The following is a 23179-nucleotide window of genomic DNA, read 5'->3' on the forward strand; positions in this document are numbered from 1 at the left end:
TAAAACAATCTCAAAAATATTGAGAGGAGCCCAAAATTAATTTGATTTTTAGAAATGCCTTGCAATTTTTTAATCATGTGGATGTGATGTCATGCTAATATACATCATAAAACATGGAATAATGATATTCATATATTTTGCTGTACACTAAAGTCTTTTTTTACACGGTTTTTTTTTGCACGCTTTATTTTTACACGGCTTTTTTTACACGCCTTTCGGAATTAACACGGTACTTTTTTTGCACAAAATTCGGATATAACACGGTTTTTTTACTTATTTACACGGATTTCGGAATTAACACGGCTTTTTTTTCCTATTCACACGGATTTCAGAATTAACACGGTACTTTTTCCACGGATTCTAGAATTACCACGGTTTATTTTAACACAAATTCCAGAATTAGCACGTTTTTTTTTTGCACGGAATTTTTTTGCAAGAAGAATAAAAATAAGTCGAACAGAGGAATCACTGGAATATTTGGTTAAATGTTAACTGGAGTATTGAATTAAATTAAATTTTAAAGAATTCATCAACACATACCTAAGAAATCAATCAAGATAAAATTGAAAGAACTGCAAAACTAATTAACTCCAAGAGATATTGCGGCAGCAACTTAACCAGGATTGCCTGTTGGGGTTAATTTAGAAGTTCTAATAAATTTGGTGGAAAAACCTTGCATAAACTGTGAATTAATTCTGGGAGGGATAAAATCTGGATGAATGCAAACTTTTAGAGTAAACCTTGCAGAAAATACTGAAGGTATTTCTATTATTTTGTAGAGCAAACACTGGAGACATGATCCTATTCCAAAATCTGTGAAGGAATTTCTGGACGATTCTGAAGGAATTAAGGTGATTATGAAACGAAGCCAAACTTTGAATTTTCAAGTGCACAAGACTAGAGAATCTGACAACAGTTCGAGATAAAAATCAATCAAATTGTCTGCTTGCTGGTGGTGATCAATGGGATAAATTTTCAACGCGGAGCGCTGTTTGGTTCTTAAGTCTTGTGCTCTTGAACATTTGAGGTGTGGCTTCATTTTAAAATCACCTTAAGGATTGTTAATATTATCTTATTTTCAGATTCTTTGTTTATAACTGACTACAAAATCACATTTTCAATAAATTTTGAGCCTAGAGAGTATTTTAAATAATATTTGAAAATTTCGAAAAAAAAGTTTTGAACCTGGACTGGACTACATAGCATAGTGGAACCGCAAATAAGACTGACAAGTTCACCCATGTTCGTTCAGACAATCCGTCTTTCAGTGAGCTAAATTTAATGTTTGGCTTATTTTTTTCTCGAGATTTCGATGTGCGAAAATCGAAAAAAAAAATGTAGCGCTTTTCCATTGTGAAATACCCTAGGTACCCCACCAAACTTGAATCTATATCCGGAAGTTGATGGTACATGCAATGCATGAATCAAATTTATAACTGATGTGTGATTTTTCCTAAAATAAATCATCAAAATCGATCGAAAGATGGCGAACATAGAGAATTTTGAAACTTGATGTCGGTATTGAAAAGGTAAAGACCTTTGGCTTGCAGCATTTGGCTTCTAATACTTGTTATGATGTATTATCAATATTCGCATTTTTTTTAATTGGGGGTCGTGAGGAAATTGTGTTACGTTATAAAAGGAGAGAGGAGTTGGTGGTGTGGTACAGCGTGAATAAACCTTGATTCATTTTTCGATATAAAACAATGTATGCATCTTCCTTGTTTAAGGTGAATATAAATCGAAGGCATACCTCAGAATTTCAAGAGCACAAATCTAACGAACCCGACAGCGGTTCAAGCTGATCACTCGATCGATTGGCCTTGATGTCGGTATTGAAAAGGTAAAGACCTTTGCCTTGCAGCATTTGGCTTCTAATACTTGTTATGATGTATTATCAATATTCGCATTTTTTTAATTGGGGGTCGTGAGGAAATTGTGTTACGTTATAAAAGGAGAGAGGAGTTGGTGGTGTGGTACAGCGTGAATAAACCTTGATTCATTTTTCGATATAAAATAATGTATGCATCTTCCTTGTTTAAGGTGAATATAAATCGAAGGCATACCTCAGAATTTCAAGAGCACAAATCTAACGAACCCGACAGCGGTTCAAGCTGATCACTCGATCGATTGGCCATCGAGTGACCAATCGATAGAGTTTTCAGCTTGAATGGACGTCTGGTTCTTTAGATTTGTGCTCTTGAAGATTTGAGGTGTGGCTTTGGATCACCCAAATCAACGCGAATTTTTACGGCGACAGCGACAAACAATCGCTGCGATTTCGCTGCTACATGTAGAGTTTTATGACACAACAACGAAATCGCGGCGATTTTTTGTCGCCATCGCGGAAAAAATCGCGTTGATTTGGGAGAGCCTTTACTCATTGATGCGTGCTATTAGTTTTCTCTATTCTCTAGTATTTCTCTATTCTCCTGCTGTTCTTATGCAAAGTTAAAAGTGACGTCATAGCGGGAAAGCAAGAGAGAGAACAAATGCGCGTATCAATAATCTGCACCACCTGAGCAAATATAGAACATCAGGGACTCACGCTCCGCAGCTTTTTTGACATTTGTGTACAAACAATTTTTGCGATATATTAACGGATTTGCTCAAAAGGACACGCGGTGTTCCCCGGAGGAAACCGTGGTTTTGCTTTCTTCATTCTTATGGAAGATAACATTGTGGAAGTTCATCAAACGCAGTTCCCAAGTAACCGTACAGCTGTATATAGTTGCATCAATATCACTTTATATGCTACAGGTCGGACTCGATTTTTCGGAGACTCGATTATCCGGAGACTCGATTATCCGGGATTCGATTATCCGGAATTTTAGACTCAATTATCCGGAATTTGTTTTTTGATGTTCTTGTTTTTCATTTTTTATGCATAAATCTGAGATAATTTGGTATTCTAATATACAATATGAATGGTTTTGCAGTTTAAAACGTATTTAAGAAAAAGGGGGTTTGAAAAAGTGTTTTTTGTATGCTGGTCAAACATTTTTTTTTTTCTTGTGAAGACCCCTACTGTCCCTAGGAAAAAATTCTGGCTACGCCACCGCATCATACAAATAAAATAACGAAAAAGAGATAATATTTAAGTTCTTTTGTCAAAGAATTCAATTTTTTCTTAGTGATTCGATTATCCGGAGGATTCGATTATCCGGAGTGAAAAAAAAATCGATACTCCGGATAATCGAGTCCGACCTGTACTATAAAATATGGCATATAAAGTCATAATGCATTACATGTCTCATTAATGCAGTATTAAAGTGGAAAAGGGCGCTATTAAAGTGTAAATACGGCTACATTTCCTAGCTCTATGTTGGCAATTGCTAAAGTATAGTTACTGTCTGTACCGCATAAAAGCTTTAGCCAAAGTGTATTTAATGCACCGTTATTTTAAGATCCAAAATAGAAACACAAAAATATTGTTGTATTGTTTTGTTCATTGGATGTCAGGTCTGTGTTGCTTATGAACTTATTTGTCTTTTTTTTTGTATGATTGGTGGGATTCGAACCCAAATTAAGTGAGATGTTTTCGATGACTCGCCGCGCCTATCCTCCGGACCATGGATGCTGCATGTCTTGGGCGGGAAATCGTGCAACTTCAAGCAGCGCCCTTTCGTTGCCGGTGGCAAATACTGTCGATTTCACTCCAAGTGTAAGCTCCCTCAAAGTGTGATAGCAGGGATACGTCGAATCATGATAATGTTTTTAGAGCACTTATTCCTTGTAGTTCAAGGAACAAGTGCACTAAATACCATGAGATGATCCGTTGCAAGCGTGCACTCTTATCATACTTTTTCTTCACTCTACGTGATAGTTCAATTTGGGGTGAAGTGCGCAATAAGTTGGTGAACACGACTGTTGCACTTCCAAGTTTACCGCGGCTGTCGCTCTTTTGCTGTTGAGATTTTGTTTTGTTTTCATTGTGTGGGGCTAAAACGGTTGCTCATCTTCACGCTTTATGTATCATTTTAGAATCTTGCCACATTGAATCGGCGATAGGTGTGTGGTGTATGCACGGGCCTATCAATCGTAAAGTTTTTGGTTCAATTCCAGGTTGATGCACCTTTTTTTTTTTTTAAATTCTGGTTTCTCCAAATCTACGAATTTCAACCAGATTTCTTGTGGCGAATTTTCATAAGGAATAATTAAGTAAGCCTGAGTGATTGAAGGATCGACGATAAATACTGCATTGAAGTCTTGCCGTTTTTCTTGCGATGAAGCATTGATTAAGATGATGCAATGAAGCATTGAGCGGTGACCGTATATCACCCATTAATGCACATTTCATTGCTACAATACAGCAATGCTACATTGCATTCATAAAATGGAAATAAAGCAAGTTGAAGATGTATTGAAATGTAGATTTATTTTATTTAAAGACACGAATGCACCATAAGGTGTAAAATGTCTATAATAAAAAAAAAAAAAAAAAAAAAAAAAATTATTGCACGCATATTGCAGAATAAAAGCAATGATGCATTGTACTCGTTGAATTAAAGTTAAAATACGGTAATACCTTAATGCTTGTGGTTACTTGGGTTGTTCCTTTCCTGGGCTATTCGCAGCTTTGATTCATATCTGTGGGGCATTGTAACCCATACCACAGTTATGAATCTAATGTCGTTTTCGTTTTTAGGAACTGGGTCGGTGATCAACACATAAACAAACAAACGTCAAACAAATTGTAGTTCGGTCGAACCTGAATCGGGTTGGGGTTGAAACTATGATTCAGAACGGGTTGCGCCAGTTCCAACCTGGGTTCAAAAACGAATTCGACATAAGATAAGACGATTCCTGAAGAAACGCCAAAACGTATGCTTTCACTAGCACACCATTCGTTTGCTTCGCAGATAATTTGCTGTTATAGTGTTCTGATCCATGATATGAGTCGATTTGACCCATTTTTGACTGTAGCTAGGAGACTCTTTGCCTTTTTTTGTTCGAAATTAAACTCAAATTTCGCGAAATTCCGTTTTATTCCGTTCGTTTTCAATTTTCCGTGGAAATATTTTAACAATTTGGCGAAACGAAACGAAATAGCAAAATACAAATTTCGTCTGTGCAAGTTCCGTGGAATTCCGCGGAATTTCGTTTCGAACCGTATTTGACGGAATCATTCGGTATTTCGCATACCCTTAGTTTTGGCATTCGACATTTTGGCATTCGATATTGTGACATTCGACATTTTGTCTTTCGACGTTTTGTCCCTTCGACGTTATGTACTTTCGACGTTTTGGCATTCGACGTTTTGGCATTCGACATTTTGCCTTTCGACGTTTTGTCACCCAACCGCTGCGCATATACAGTTGTGACATCCGGTTGCTTAAGCCGCTCTTGGTCATACCGGGGCGGTCGTCGGTACCGTACCTTGTTAACGACGGAGAGTCATGATTTTACTCATTTTCGGTTTAAAAACCGTCCATTAGTTGATCCATAAATGTGGAGGACAGTCACTTTCATGGATACTTTTATATATTATATTTTTTTCCTATAAGATTAATAATATATTGCCCATTGTGCGATGTATGGGTAGATCTGGCCAAACATCAAATAACATGAATCAAATGTGAGATGTGTTGTGCATGCCGGCAATCTGGTTATTCCGAAAAATTAACAGTTTTGCTTCTAATTCCACTCGATCTCCAATTTGCTTGTTGATTAATATTCATATTTTACTGTGTACCTTTGATGTCGGTAAGCAGACCTCCCATGTGCCGGATGAATAAAATCCCTGCAATGTTTTATTTATATACCACCTACGATGCTGCTTCATGCATTGAGCATCGAAAGATTAGTCGGAAGCTCGCTAGGATAATGAAATTTAAATATAAATTGGAATCCTCGATGAACACTACGATGCCCTTAATTAAGGATTGAAAATACAGAACTTTTGTTTGGTTTCAGAATACGACAATATAACTAGCATCAAACATTACAGCAAAGACGCAACAGCTAACTTGTTAATCGATTACAGCATGCTAATAGCGCACTTCATGATCAATTGGGAATTAGGTGGCGGCAATTTTAAAGTGTCAATAAAAGTAATTCCAACGCCACAAGTCGTTGCCCAATAGTGTTCTAAAATGTGTGATAAAAACTTGTTTTTATTAAATAACATGACAGAGCATGTTCTTGGTACTACCTTGGAAAATGTTCCCCGCTTGAAAAACGGCTACATCATATTTGAACTTTTATTTAAAAAATAGGTCCAAATTTGAACCTTGTCATTTTTGATCATATTTTACGTTCACTTAGTCGACAAACCACCACAAGGGCTCATTTTTTAACACTGGGATTGTTCCTATCTGGCATTTCGAAGGACAGGGCAAACAAAATACACCAACAATTTGTAGAGTGCGGCAAAATCTGAAATATCAGAAAAAAAATGTCCGTAAACCATCCGCTCTTCGTTCAAAAAATTGAGTAAACAGAAACACGGCCCAAAATTAGGCGTTTGGTACTAAAATTGAGACAGAGCTATAGGACCTTTTAATACGTGGGCAGAAGTAATATTCCGAGTGTTTCATTCGTTAAACATCAGTTTCAGATTCCTGCAAATGCGTCAACTTCATGAAAAAACATTCAAAGAGATCGAGATCGTAAGTAGGATGACAGTTTGTCTGTTTAATTTTTGTAAGTATTTATTACGTAAAAAGATTCAAACATTTATTCTCGGATCGGAAAACCTTTGCCTTACATCCAATGTAGCATTCGTTTCCCTTTTTTTTTAAGTTCTCAGATAATTGAGAGAATTTCTTACTTATCGGTCAGTAACGATCATAATCCGCAACATTTCATGAGAACCTGTTTATCATCTTCTGCTACGGCTCTGATTAGAACAGGGGGATAACAGTGCATTCTAAAACCCGTCTTAACACCTCAAATCTGGGGGCACTATTGCTATCGGATCGTCGAAGACTTTCTATCATACCAGTAAAATAAAACATCTACCCCCAATAGCAAATAAGCGAGAAAAACGGGTTTCATCATCGCTCTCTCTTTGGGGCTCTTGTTCGCTGCCGTTGGATATCCAGCTTGTGATAACTTGTGAAACATTGCCGACCATGGACCGATAAAGATGTGATATTTTTCTCGGCTTGCTTTGGTCGTGCTCGAAATCAAATGTGAACGAATTCTGCAATGCCTGCATTTGGTTTCAAAATTGCAAGAATAAAACTCACAACTGTTTTAGTTCTTCACAGCAGGGTTTCAAAGATGGATCCTATTGGTATAAGATTTGCAGACCATTACTTTTTTAAAATATTACTTTTTCTTGAAATTTCTGTTTAAATTTTTAAATATTTTTCAGTGATTAACAAAGTCACCATATTTTTCAATATAATTAATATTTTTCTATATTTTTGCGTATACATTCTGGTTTGCAATTAATAATTTAGTTGCCCTAAAACACCAACATCAAAAATTTCTTTTTGTGTAAATTTAAAATGAACAGAGAGTGAAGAAAATTTAATCTTTTTTGGACACAACAAATCCTTAAAAAAAAACTTATTATGCACTTACATCCGGTACGAAGAGATGCATCAAACTTAGAGAATAAGAATCTTGATTGTTGTCAAGTTGTTTTCAATACAGTCCTTATTGAGGGGTTAAAAAGTACTTTACCAATGGATGAGTGCAACCTACAGAGTTTTGTAATTTACATTAACCAAGCTACATAATTATACGATTATCAAAGTTCATACATTACCACATCATGTGTTTTCTCTTTTCATTCCATGTCTTTCAAATGATATACACTCGGATGGTATCGAACAATATCTCTCTGGATTGACTCCGACCCAACGCTGGATGAATGCATTCACTCCCGGTTTCACACAAAATGCATTCTTGTGGGGGTGAAAAATCGTACTCCTCCAACAACTTCTCCAACGTTCCTCTTCGGATGCAAAACCGTGTAATCGTAACTGGGAAAATTGTTCAACGGCTCTTTGATGCTACAAAAAACCTCTTGAAAATAATGACAACGACTGGTGCACAAACCCACTATACGCGTACTTAAAAAAATCGCTCGACCCCGTGACTCTTGCTGCATGCTGCTGGAATCAACTAATGAAAGGGTTTACCAGTGACACAGAATGTGACATCGGGGGTGATTATTTCGACGCGTTCCCTGGTGTTGCAACGGGTTGGACGATACCATTCTGGCATGTATGCTTGTTCCGCTGCCAACGACCGAGGCGAGACCCAGAGCGAACCAACAGAGCTGAAGATCCACTGTAAGTACTACTTGGTCATACACTTTTTTCTCTCTTGTTTGTCTTTTACATGGTTTGTTCTAAATGCGTTCGTATCAACTTTTCGAAAACTCATTTTGCCGTCAAGTTACGCAAATTATAACAAAATGCCACCACTAGAAAAAGAAGACTCTCAATTGAAGAGAATGTAAAACTTAGAAACACCTTGAAATTTCATAAGCGCAGTGGTTCTAAGACGGTCAAAGCCTCGCAAATCAAAGAAGTTTTCTTCAAACGGTAATATTTTTCTCATTTAAAAAAAAAAAAATCCGAGGTTTAAGTACAAACTTTGAAACAAATTAATTTTTTATTAAAATTTGTATAACTTTTTGATTTTGATTGATTTTAGTTTTTTTAACGTATATGTGTTCCGTTTTTATGAACATGATCGGCCACTTTCAGTTGACAAAAACGGAATAATTTTCTTGGACAAAATATTTAAAAAAATTGAAAAAAAAAATCCAGCTTTGTCAGAATACTACACATTTTCATAATACAAATGCACAGTATTGATGTTTAGGAGATATGAGAAGCATATACAGTATTGGACAAAACATTTGCAACTTTTTCGATTTTTCATACAAAATGACCAATTTTGGATGGCCGTGCTTAGCGAAGCCCAAGCAGGACGATTCGTTTTTGCGTTGCAGGAGAAGTTTCTATTTTTCATTTTAGCAAGTCTTGCTAGAAACTGCATCGTAAAGCCCAAGCAAGCCAGCTCGTTATTCATTTAGTCCGTATGGAAACTTCGTGTTAAAAGCGCCGCCGGGATAAAACACGCCACCAAAATATCTCAAAGAAAAAGGTATTTCAATCAAATTAGATTATTCCATACAATATCTCTCTCAATTTTAAAGGAATTCGTCGAAAAATATTTCCCAATTTACACTAAAAAAATAACAAAAATGCAGCAAAACCCCAAACGAGGCATAGCACTGAAAAGTACCTGCTGCATACATAAGAATTGGGTGAAAATCTGGAATTTCTTACAAAAATCCGACATGACATGGCACAATGGACCGAATCGACAATTTAGCCGGAAAAAAGTGTTTTCTCTGTTCTCGTCGATTTTAGACGTGCGATGTCTTCAGAGAAGTTATTCGTAATTGAGTTTTACAACTTTATAAAAAAGTTGAATAAGGTGGCCCTTATTTAAGTTAAAATTTTGGCTCAAACTTTTTTGTTTGATGAAATTTGTGGCTGTGCTCTTCTGCAAACTTTTAGAAAATGTTATTTTGAACAACTTTGTCGAAGACACTTTTGATCTAACTCTTCATTTGAGCTAAGAAAATTGATTTTGAAAGTTTTAACTTAGGGTGGACCCAAAAAATCAGTAATATTGATCTAACTTTTTTATTTTCAGTTTTACGTGAATGTGGTCTTCAGAAAAGTGGCAGAGGAAGTAAAGATGCACATTTTTGCTGAACATCGCAAGTTTGTAATTTTTGTGATTTTGAAATTATAAGCAAATTTAAGTGAAAAACTATTAAATCTTTAGATGCCCATAACTCAGGGAGTTGGTTAGATAAAATTTTTCTTTTGGTGGCATTAGAAAGGCCATACAATAGGCAACTTTTGCTGCAAAAACTGTGAGAATGTAATTTTTGTAAATTGAAAAAAATGACTTCAAAACTACACTTAAAAAACTCGAAATTCGCTTGTAACTCACAAGATTTTGAAGTCTTCATCAAAGTTTTAGAATTTAACTAGATCTACAACTTTCCCATACACCACTTTTTAGAGAAATGTGCAACAAAAATATGTAGAACTTATAATACATTTTACTATTTGGGTTCATTCACATATTTCATAACGCTGAAAATGGCCATTTTTGACACCCACCCACCCCCTCGTAACGCTTTTTGTATGAAAATTCTACAAATTTTGTATGAGCCGTAACATCAAGAGGACACCCACCCACCCCCTTCAGCGTTATGAAATTTGTGAACAAGCCCTTAGTTTAATGTGACCAGATGTGTCCCGGAAAAAATCCGGGACGCTTGTCAGATCTCATCCCCAATGAAGCGCTTCCTATGTTGGATGTGCAATTGACATTCATATTCAATCTAAGACATGTACCACATACTAAGTTAATTGAAATAAAAAGTATTGGCACTGTTATGTCAAGTTAAAAATTGCTCTGTCCCGGATAATCCGGGACGTCTGGTCACTTTACCTTAGTTAATGCAAAATTATTCAAGTAACAGCACTATAATTGTACTTTTATTCCATCAATAATTTCCCAAACCTGCACACGTTTTGATAACCCTGGCTTCTATATTGATGTTAGTTTATTCCACCATTTCCACAGTTCTGTACCCTAGGACACTATTGTATGTGTTCAGTCACAATAATAGCAGTCACAATGACGAAACATTTAAAGTTTCTTAAGTTGCATTGGCACCATTTTACATTTTGAAATATATGTGAATTAAACCACTGAGTACCGATAAAATAATAATAAAATCATAATACCATACAAAGTTTACAACAGCAAGTATATGAAAGCGACTACTGATATACTAACTTAATGTTTTATAGTAATAAACATAAGGAGACCTACATCTGAATCGTATCATCATTTCTTCATATTTTGTTTCACATTTCTCTAAAAAGTGGTGTATGAGAAAGTTGTAGATCTAGTTAAATTCTACAACTTTGCTAAAGACAGCACGCCGTTAACTTAAAAACCTTGTGAGTTACAAGCGAATTTCGAGTTTTTTAAGTGTATTTTTGAAGTCATTTTTTTCAATTTACAAAAATTTCGTTCTCACAGTTTTTGCAGCAAAAGTTGCCTATTGTATGACCTTTCTAATGTCACCAAAAGACAAATTTTATCTAACCAACTCTCTGAGTTATGGGCATCTACAGATTTAATAGTTTTTCACTTAAATTTGCTTATAACTTCAAAGAGTAGTGTTTGATCCTTTGCTCGGGTCACTTGCTCCTCCGGGGGCGGGTGATGTGAGCAGGATCAATCATGTTGCGCGTCGCTCGCGTGGCATGATAAATTAGTTTGCTTATAATTTCAAAATCTCAAAAATTACAAACTTGCGATGTTCAGCAAAAATGTGCATCTTTACTTCCTCTGCCACTTTTCTGAAGACCACATTCACGTAAAACTGAAAATAAAAAAGTTAGATCAATATTACTGATTTTTTGGGTCCACCCTAAGTTAAAACTTTCAAAATCAATTTTCTTAGCTCAAATGAAGAGTTAGATCAAAAGTGTCTTCGACAAAGTTGTTCAAAATAACATTTTCTAAAAGTTTGCAAAAGAGCACAGCCACAAATTTCATCAAACAAAAAAGCTTGAGCCAACACTTTAACTTAAATAAGGGCCACCATATTCAACTTTTTTCTTAAAAGGTGAAAAACTGTATTACGAATAACTTCTCTGAAGACATCGAGCGTCTAAAATCGACGAGAACAGAGAAAACACCTTTTTCCGGCTAAATTGTCGATTCGGTCCACTGTGCATGGGTCTCCAGGAGCGGATGGGATTTATCATGTTCTGCTCCAAAAGGGATTTGAGTTTATCAAACATGTTTTGAAAAAGCTACTTGTAAGCAGTTTTGCTACCGGGTACAATCCCAGATCCTGGCGTGATATTACTGTAAAGTTTATCCCGAAAGGAGGACGTGCGTCGAATGAAGAAGCAAAGAGTTTTAGACCAATTAGTCTGACCTCTTTTCTTCTGAAATGTCTGGAACGCACTATCGATCATCACATCCGTGATGTTTATTTGGCAAACATGCCTCTTCATGTGAATCAATATGCTTACCAATCTGGAAAGTCCACTGTGACTCTTTTACACAAAGTTGTATACGATATCGAGAAAGCATTTGCTCAGAAGCAATCCTGCATGGGTGTTTTCTTAGATATTGAGGGTGCCTTTGATAACGTGTCTTTCGATGCCATAATGGAAGCCACATGAAACCATGGGCTACCTAGAATGATTACCAATTGGATTCATCAAATGCTCAAAACCCGACATATCTTCTCGACATTGCGTCAAGCAGCGATTCGAAAATTGAGGGTTTGCGGATGCCCCCAAGGGGGAATCTTGTCACCACTTTTGTGGAATCTCGTAGCAGATACGCTATTGAGGCAACTCAATAATTGCGGTTTTCCAACTTATGGATTTGCCGACGACTATCTAGCTCTGATAGTTGGTATGAGTATAAGCACCCTATTCGACCTGATGCAAAGTGCTCTTCAGGTAGTCGAGAGTTGGTGTCGCCAATATGGCCTTTCGGTTAACCCGAATAAAACATCTATTGTTCTTTTTACGGAAAGACGAAACAGCGATGGAATTCGACCTTTACGTCTTTTTGGCACTGAGATTAATGTAACTGATCAAGTAAAGTATGGACACCTCACATCGATTTCAGAGTCAAAAAGGTTGCATGGCCTTCGGTCAATGCCGGCGAACCTTTGGTAAAACTTTGGGCCTCAAACCCAAATATATCAAATGGATTTACACAACGGTTGTTTGACCAATATTGGCATATGGATGTTTTGTGTGGTGGCAAAAGGGCGAAGTGAGAACAATCCAATCAAAATTAGGCCATCTCCAAAGGATGTGCTTGATGGCGATGTCGTGTGCGTTCTCTAACACTCCCACGGCAGCGCTCGAGGCTCTTTTCGACGTTGTGCCACTACACATACATCTTAAACAAGAAGCACTTTTTTGGTCTTACTTGATCTACTGGAGAAAAATCCAGTGAATCGTAGATCAACACACATTTCGTTGTTTTCACTTTTGGTGAATTGGGACAAAATGGTCCTTGTTTCAAGTGATCTCACAAATATTTGGCACTTTCCTTACAGGACATTTACCACACAATTCCCTTCACGGGAAGAGTGGACGTCTGGCTATTTGGAAAGAAGTATATCAAACAATATACCTAGTATGTTACACCGATGGCTCCCTTCTTTAAGGCAGAGCTGGTGCTGGTGTATATTCTCGTGAGTTAAGGCTGTATCAGTTTTACTCACTTGGTAGAAACTGCACCGTTATTCAGTAGGAAATATTTGCTCTTATGTGTGGAGTGCAATCAGCACTTCAACAGCGCGTAATGGGTAAAGTCATATACTTCTGTTCAGATAGTCAGGCTGCTATAAAAGCTCTCGCTTCGGCCAACTCAAGGTTGAAGCTTGTTATCGCATGTCGGACTCAAATTGAGAAATTGAATTCAGTCAACTATGTAAACCTTGTATGGGTACCTGGCCGTTCTTCCATCGCTGGAAATGAATTGGCTGATGAGCTAGCTCGCGATGGAGCATCGTATGACTTCATTGGCCCTGAGCCGGCTATTCCAATTTCGATGTGCTGGGTGAAGCTTCAGATAAACTCTTGGGCGGCAACTCAGCACAAGCAATATTGGAATAGTTGGAGTCATGTCGTCAAACAAAATTGCACATTACTGAGCCATCTCCAAGGGTGGCGAAGTATTTAACAAATCTGTCAAAGCAGAATTGCAGTCTCTTGGTCAGAGCGTTGACAGGCCACTGCCGACTAAACTATCACATGGCAATTATTCAGCGTGCTGACTCATTTGTGTGTGATAGTTGTGACTCCGATTATGGAACTTCGTATCACCTGATATGTAACTGTCCAGTTTTTTCACAAATGCTATTCCAATTACTTGGTAAACACTTATTAAGTGAAACTGAATTCAGAAGCCTGAATCTTCAGGACATTCTGTTATTCCTAACCCGCTGTGGTAATGAGCTATAGGCTCTCTTTACGCTCATGCGTTTTGCAGTGCCCTCTTTAGGGCGCTGTTCGAAATCATTGTGGTATGGAGCTACATGCTCTCATTTCGCTTATGCGATCTTCCCTCTTCAAGGGACCCCATTCCTATTTCCTCCCATCTTTCCCTTCCCTTTCCTCTCCCATCGGGTAGATGATGAAATAGGCGCAAATATGGCGATGGCACAAATCTCCCAACTGGTGGGGAACGTGCCTTTGGAGCCGGCCTTCTGATACCTGATACCTGATACTAATAAGATTAAGAAATGGAAATTGAGATTTGTTCATGCGAAAATTTTCAAATATTTGAAAGCTATGTTTTGCATGATTATGAATGACATTATCAAAGATAGTTCCACAAAAGGTATATGCTAGGAAAATGATGTTTTCATTGAAATTTGAATGAAAAGGAAAAGGATACAATTGATGATATTTTAAAAGTATGTGCTATTCAGTAAAACTTACGGATATTTTGTTTAGGAGGCATATTTTGTTTAGGAGATTGCCTAAATTTGGGCGCGTTCTGCAGTTCGAAGTAACTCAAATAGTAAATGATTTGTAAGAATTTAGTTAGTTCTTTTTCTTTCTGGCGTAACGACCTAACCGGAATAGAGCCTGCTTCACAGCTTAGTGTTCTAATAAGCATTTCTACAGTTTTTAACTGAGAGTTTCTTTGCCAAATGATCAATTTTGTATGTATAACGTGTGGCAGGGACAAAAGTACTCTGTGTCCAGGGAAGTAAGAGAATTTTCCTTTACCAACAGATCCTCGACCAGCGAGATTTGCAGTCTCTTGGTCAGAGCGTTGACAGGCCACTGCCGACTAAACTATCACATGGCAATTATTCAGCGTGCTGACTCATTTGTGTGTGATAGTTGTGACTCCGATTATGGAACTTCGTATCACCTGATATGTAACTGTCCAGTTTTTTCACAAATGCTATTCCAATTACTTGGTAAACACTTATTAAGTGAAACTGAATTCAGAAGCCTGAATCTTCAGGACATTCTGTTATTCTTAACCCGCTGTGGTAATGAGCTATAGGCTCTCTTTACACTCATGCGTTTTGCAGTGCCCTTTTTAGGGCGCTGTTCGAAATCATTGTGGTATGGAGCTACATGCTCTCATTTCGCTTATGCGATCTTCCCTCTTCAAGGGACCCCATTCCTATTTCCTCCCATCTTTCCCTTCCCTTTCCTCTCCCATCGGGTAGATGATGAAATAGGCGCAAATATGGCGATGGCACAAATCTCCCAACTGGTGGGGAACGTGCCTTTGGAGCCGGCCTTCTGATACCTGATACCTGATACTAATAAGATTAAGAAATGGAAATTGAGATTTGTTCATGCGAAAATTTTCAAATATTTCAAAGCTATGTTTTGCATGATTATGAATGACATTATCAAAGATAGTTCCACAAAAGGTATATGCTAGGAAAATGATGTTTTCATTGAAATTTGAATGAAAAGGAAAAGGATACAATTGATGATATTTTAAAAGTATGTGCTATTCAGTAAAACTTACGGATATTTTGTTTAGGAGGCATATTTTGTTTAGGAGATTGCCTAAATTTGGGCGCGTTCTGCAGTTCGAAGTAACTCAAATAGTAAATGATTTGTAAGAATTTAGTTAGTTCTTTTTCTTTCTGGCGTAACGACCTAACCGGAATAGAGCCTGCTTCACAGCTTAGTGTTCTAATGAGCATTTCTACAGTTTTTAACTGAGAGTTTCTTTGCCAAATGATCAATTTTGTATGTATAACGTGTGGCAGGGACAAAAGTACTCTGTGTCCAGGGAAGTAAGGGAATTTTCCTTTACCAACAGATCCTCGACCAGCGAGATTCGAATCCAAGACGCTTGGTCTTTCCGAATAGCTGCGCGTTTAACGCTACGGCTATTTTGGCCACACATGAGAGGTATTTTAAATATGACCAATGTTTTCATGGTTGATCAATGTTACTTCTTTGTTCTAAGTATATAAAACATGCAACATATGCTTGAAAAAGGAATAAATTAAGCAATTGTTATTTTGAGTTAGTATTGTGAACAGTGACTTTCGACACAAAACTGAGCTCACATTAGACGAAACATTCTTGATTTAGAGTTTTATCCTTATGAATGACCAAATTTATACTGCTACACGCTTCCAGATCTCGTCTGCACCGGTTTCTACGAACGAAGCTTCCCAAGCTAACCAAATATGGTGAGCAGCCATGAGACAATAATGAGAGGTTCTTGCTCGTTCTCGGCGACCAGAACACTCTACTATGCCCGTTGGAACAGGGTTTGGACCAAGTGTTTGGTTGACAGCTGGCCGGCTAAGAGCGGCTGCAAGGCACATGTACCCTGGGAAGCTATGGTTTAATGTTTTCGCACTTGTATCCTTTCAGCGCTTTCATTAAGAGGAAGACAATTGTGCACACTGTTTGATGTAAAAGGGATTCCAATTTTCACTTTTCACTTATGCAACATGTACACGCCAGGAGCTGCAAGAAAACTAGAAAAAAAAACTATATCGTAGATAAAGGGATAAAAGAATGTATTTTTTTTTCAGTTTGAAAACGTTCGCGAAATACTTTTGGGCTTGGCATTCCACGCTTATATGACATTACAATTTCCAAAACGAGTGTTGCCATACTCGATAAAGCGATTCTATATGTTAGGCGAGTTGTATACATACATGCATGCAATATTTAACTTTGTTAATAATACCATGGCCTAAGCCAAAACTAAGGTGCTAGGCTACTTTGGTTTTAAAAAATTAACAAAAATTGCCAATTTTTCATTCAACATCAAAATGCATATCATTTCAGGTATCAAAGATCGAGTTTTTAAAATTTGCGCAAATGGATTGAGTTGTCTCTAATAAATAACACAATTGTCAAATTATGTTCTAATCATTCTTCTTTGCATTACGTCCTCACTGGGACAGAGCCTGCTTCTCAACTTAGTGTTCTTATAAGCACTTCCACAGATATTAACTGAGAGCTTTCTTTGACAAAGTTGCCATTTTCGCATTCGTATATAGTGTGGCAGGTACGACGATACTCTATGCCCAGGGAAGTCAAGGATATTTCCATTACGAAAAGATTGTGAATCGACAGGGAATCGAACCTAGACACCTTCAGCATGGCTTTGCTTTGTAGCCGCGGACTCTAACCACTCGGCTAAGGAAGGCCCCTTGTTCATATTAGTATTGAGGATTTTTATACAGCCAAAGTGATACCAGAAACATAAATGTCATGCCACTATTACTTGCATAAATAGGCAAATGTGTGCACTAGGGTAAAACGAGAGAAATGTCACTAAAAATGTTTTATTATTTACAAAAATCAAGAGTTCGTAAAACATAAATCAATTTGTTATTGATTTATGGACTATTTACAATTTTCCTATTTTACTATTGTTGCATAACTTACAAAATTTACAACTAATAATCGATTTGTATGTTTTTTGGAGAAACTCGTAACACTTGACATTGTACAGCCCATTGTTTTTTTATATAATGATTAACAATTAGTTAAATGATGGTCACAAAAATTGTATATGTGAAGTGTCGATCCCCTAGAATCATCAGAATACCTTCAAAACCAGATAACCAATAATCAAAATCGACAAAGGTTGTTATAATAGATGAATAAGAACATTGATTTTAAAATCAAAGCAAAAATATCGAAAAACAACGAAACTATCGCGGCCTTAACAGTTTTGTGGTGAAAAATTATGCTGTCGGTAGGTATAATTTTATTTTTTCCTTTGAAAAGATTTATATTAAATTTCTGAAAGTTCTATATATTTGTTTTATTGCCATTAACAAATCACAGTTAATTTAATCATGTTCTAACATGTTTTCATGTTTTTCATTCCTGCTGAATTAGATGAATATAAACTTCTTTTTACCCAAAACTAATTGAAAAATGTCTCCATCAGAAGCGAACAACAATCAAACAGCAGAAAAAAGCTTGTGTTGAAAAAGGCTACCTACATAGAAATAGAAAAAAAAAAATATGCTCCCTACCTGATGAAGGCTAGACTGCAGTCATGTTTCAAGAGCATCAAGAGAGTAGTTCGAAAATAAAAGTAAGTGGTAAAGCTCCCCCCACTTCCTCTAACGATGTTTGATTGCATGTACAAAATCTAATGGAGTTTTGCCCTGCCAGCTGAACGAGCAAGAGGAAAGTAGTTTGGTCTGATGTGGTATGAACTCAACAGTGTGTAACACGCTTTTTCCTATATTTAGCTCACGCTGCTAGATGACGTTAGATGAAGATTTTCTTTGATGGTGCGAGGAAAACAAAATGTGCAGCTATACGACGTCTTCTTTTAGGAAAACCAAGTTAACGGCTTTTTCGTACTCAACGCACGCATTAACGCAAAGATGAGAATGATGATGATGCTTACAGCAAATGTGTGGCTTTATCTCATTATGGAGTTTTTCGAAATCATTCCTCATTTCAGGAGAAGGCTTTAATATTAACGGATACACTGTGTTAGGTTATTTACTCTTTCTGAAACCAGGGATTTAAACATTTTTGGTGTTTCGTTCCAACTGGGATGAATCCTGCTTCTCAGCTTAACGTTTTATGAGACAGGTATTTATGGCCTAGAGTAAAGTGGAACAAAAGTTCCGTAGTCCTTTTATATTTCCAGAATAAATAACCGCTGAAAATAAATAAATACCATACAGTGTACAATCGACATATTGGCTACAATTTTGCTGAACAAACTAATGTCAAACTATTCACCCTTTTTTGGTAATAAGAATTTTGAAAATTATTGTCTTAAACAAACATTAGCCCTACCGCTGAGACTAGAGTTCGAATCTGGTTTGGACAAATGTTCGCCGGCTGAAGCACAAAACAGTGATATTTTTACGACAAGCATACTTTAACCCTACCTTTAACTTATGTTTGCTTTTAAATACACACTAAATTTTAACCAAGAAATTCCCAAAACAGGGTTAATGGTTATATACCCAAAAATAATCGTTTTTCACAAAACTAAGTAAAACCGTGCAAATATGTTGACCTATTTCTTACGATCAGGCATATTTCGCTCAAATTAAATGTAATATGTGAACATAATGCAATTTGCATTTCATATAATATTATATAGCTCGAACTTTTGCCACACTATGGGCCAAAAATTTTGTACCAGTATTTATGAAAAACTAATACACCTCAAAGCATCCTTTACGGATACGATAGGTCTAAAAACGACCTTACATAAAAAAGTTGAATTAAATTTTATTTTTATTTTGATTCAAAAATAAAAATATATAAAAACTTTATTGACTTTTTATATTACCTTTACCTTATCCCACTAACTCAATATCCCTCCCATGACAACTGTGGAGATGCATAGGTATACTCGGTCTCTAGTAACAACGGTTGTCTAACTAACATTCCTTCACGGCGTGTTTGGTAGAACAATATTATCACAAAAAAATAGGCATCGCTAAGACACGCAAAAATGTCATTTTTGTTGCACTGTGATATCGGCATTTTTGAATCTTTTACCGAAATCAACACCACCGAGCCCATAAAAAAAAGTTTTGGTAGGTTCTCAACAAGTGTGGTGTTCGTTCAGAGATTTTCCAAGCTATGAATGTCAATAATTGTTGTGACATTAGGGAGCATAACTAAATAAAACTCCCGACGGGTCTGGTGGAAGATCTTTTCGGAATAATATTTTTTTCTACATCCCAGAACATAGAGTATCTTTGAGCTTGATGCGAAGTACATATTTAAAAATAGTAAATTGGAAAAGACAGTTCGCAGTTATTAATAAAGGGAAAGCTCATAGAATACTTCGCTGCAGATCGAGCTCTGTCCCATATTGGACGTATAAAAATTTATTTGCAAAATAATGAATGCTCTTATCAAAAAACCTATTTTTGCAGCATTATGCAAATAGCCAAGAGCAGATTATTTTTCGTCAAAAATGTTTGAGGATCTAATGCAAAAAAAAATCTTCTCACAGCAGAACTCAAATAAACAACACATTAAAAAAAAAAAAAAAAATATTTGTAGCAAAACTTTTGAACGATATAAATTTTAATTTTGGAAATATACTTCAAATACACCGTCTATTATCCAAAGAAGGGCAAATTTGCGAATTATATAATATTTATTCCTATTGATATCTCGAAAGGATATCATGCCTTTGAAAAAAAAATATGTTTAACATGGGCAGAATTTAAAGTAATTATTATTCTAACAGCACGTCTTGCAAGAGTTGATAAAACAGCAAAATAAAAAAAATGGTTAATATTTAGCTTTACCTTTATAATAAAATTTAAAACAGTATAAATATGAAAAACAGCCTATTTTTGAAAGAAAGCTAAATTTATGGTTAAACCAATATAAGATTGGACGCCAAAAATTATTGCGGCATTAAAAAACGAAAATATATCACAAATTGCGTTCAGAATCATCGAAGTGTTTGTGCTACTTTTCCCTGACTGTCGTTTCTCTGAATTTTGGTTCTCTGAATGATCCTTTTCCCAGAGTGCCATTTCCCCGAAAAGTGGTGCAGTTTAAATAGGTGCTATAATAGTCTTCAGTGGCTGGATAATGAACGAGAAAGAACTATAAGCAATCAAAAGATTAAAGGTATTTTATCATTCTCGGTTATGCACATGTTGGCAAAAATGCTGAGGACGGTAAAACTCGAAAGAACCGCCAATTAAGGGTGCATATTAGATGGCCAGTTAGTTCACCACCCTGAAATGCATAACATTACGACAATTATGACGGTCAAAAACTTTTCGGGGAAGTGGGCTAATCGGGGAGAGGGGATATTTGAGGAACTGGCGTTCGGGGAAACAACATTCGGGGAACCGACAATTGGGGAAAAGTAGCACAACCCATTGAAGTAACTGCAGTAATCGATTTCTATTTTCGCTGATAACTTGAGCAGATCAATGTTATCGATTGCCGCCCTTTTGTCAGTTGGAAACAAAAAATATTTACAAAATATACCTCCATAGAACAGCCTATGTATAAAAAGAGGTGAAATTTATTTAAATTTGAAATCAACAGTTTGTATACCTATAATTATGATAACATCGTATTTAGGAAAAATAGAACATATAATGTTTGGCAGAAGAGTATTTGTGTTAAATATATCAAAATCTTCAGTGCAAAAAATTATTCCAATAGCGAAACTCAAAATAGAAGAATTAATATTTGAAAGAAGGGTAATTTCTGGATGAGTAATAAAATACTATTGGCAATAACTTTCCTAATATGCTTTAGTTTATTCAAGTGCATATGATTGTTGAATAAAGTGTCATTTTTTATCAGTTGACTCCAAAACAAGCCAGATTGATCAATGGAAACGTAAAAAACGATTGTCATCTTAAGAAATTCTTGGTTTCAGACTCATTATGCCAAACGACAATTATGCCAAATGACTTTATGCCAAACGACTTTATGCCAAACGGCTTTATGCCAAACGACTTTATGCCAAATGACCTACCACCCAGCTATGCTCATGCTCATGCTTAACTACCTTGTACAAACCATACGTTGCACCCCTAGGGTCTTTTTGAAACTTGTGAAAAAATAATTATTGTTCTTAATCCAATTCCAATTCTATAGAAGAACAATAATGAGGGTCGTAAGTAACTATGGTAACTATGAAAAAATCAAACGAAGTAAATATTACAACACAATATTTAGAGTAAAGTGGGGCAAAAGTTCGAGTGGGGTAAGAGTTTCTTTTTAAGATTTCTAGCTCAATTCAAAACAAAACTTATAAATGTCATGGTGGCTCGAATTCTGATCAAGTAAGAGACTTTCACTCCAAATATCATAAAAATTGATTGCGATTAGGAAAATTTATGGTTATTTGTTGTTTTTCGACGTGAAAATTGTAATTTTCGGTCAAACTTTCGTTGCATGGAATCAAATGAAGATAAACTCTTTTTCAATATTTTTTGTAGGGGCGTTTCTAGGCCTATCATAAGGATGCTTTGAGGTGTATTAGTTTCTGCATAAATGCTTGGAATCATTTTTTAGCCCATAGTGGGGCAAAAGTTCGAATCAGCGGTGCAAAAGTTCGACCCATGTATAAACTCACGGAAAAATTTGCAAATTGCCTAAAATTCACATATTATCTTCAAATTTAGCAAAAGTTGCCTGGTCGTGCGAAAAATGCCACCAAAATTTAACATTTTCACTTAGTTTTGCGAAAAACTGCTATTTTTGAGTATTTTATAATTAACCCTGTTTTGGGTAATCTTTTGATGAAAATTTAGTGTGTATTTTTCGGCAAACTTAAGTTTTCCGCTAGTATGAAGTATGCCTGTCATAAAAGTAACGATCTTTTGTGTTTTAGCCAGCGAACTTTTGCCCCACACTAGATTCGAACTTTTGCCCCACCGATGGGGCAAAAGTTCGTTTAAGACAATCAATTTTGAAACTGTTATAACTAAAAATGAGTAAATATTTTGACACAAGTTTGTTCAGCAAAATTATAGCCAATATGTTGAAGGTTCACTGTATGGTATTTTTTTTGTTTCAACTGCTATTGTTTTCCTGGAAACGTTGATTATACAACTAAGGTCGAACTTTTGCCCCACCTTACTCTACTGCTTACATAAAATGTTTGGTGCTGCGCAAGTTCAGTTGCGTAAACAGTATTCAGCCAAACCGTGCTAAGATTGACAGATTTGAATCCCGGTCCAATTTTCGAGTTCTTTTCGTGTTGGACATTTTTACTTTTAATCACAAACCTACATGTTTGATACAAACCTTTGCTAGAGGAACTTAACAAGGATTCCTTGGTCGAGTTTATTTAGAAGTTCCTAATACGTTTTCTGAAAAAACAGCGGAGTAATTCTTACTCAATAAATGGCTGGAAGGTAAAAATGTAACAATTCTACGATTAACACACACCACCATAATGAGCAATTCTAGAGGAATAATTTTTTTTAATGTGATTCATGTGGCTGGAAATTACAAGAGGGTTTTCCGTTAGTTTTCATGAGCAAATACTGAAAAAAAAGATCCTATTCAAAACTCTATGAAGAAATTTCTGGACGATTTTGTGAGAATTTAGTTTTGAGGAGTGTTGAGATTGTTTCATTTTCCGTTTCTTGGTTCAAAACTAAATTCTGAGCCTCTAAAATATTTTTGACAACATACTT

At 36.2% G+C, this 23179-nt stretch overlaps 1 protein-coding gene across 2 annotated transcripts in view; it reads left to right on the top strand.

The window, feature by feature from the left end:
* The window catches only part of LOC5569913 (serine-rich adhesin for platelets), a 1178520-nt gene that overhangs the window by 986972 nt on the left and 168369 nt on the right, over positions 1-23179 (top strand). For both annotated transcript variants that reach the window (XM_021852955.1, XM_021852960.1), the window contains exon 11: positions 8090-8249. In XM_021852955.1, coding sequence (XP_021708647.1) covers positions 8090-8249 — 160 coding nt within the window. The remainder of the gene's footprint in view (positions 1-8089; positions 8250-23179) is intronic.

Source organism: Aedes aegypti, chromosome 1 (assembly GCF_002204515.2).
Source record: "Aedes aegypti strain LVP_AGWG chromosome 1, AaegL5.0 Primary Assembly, whole genome shotgun sequence".
NCBI classification, from domain to species: domain Eukaryota; kingdom Metazoa; phylum Arthropoda; class Insecta; order Diptera; family Culicidae; genus Aedes; species Aedes aegypti.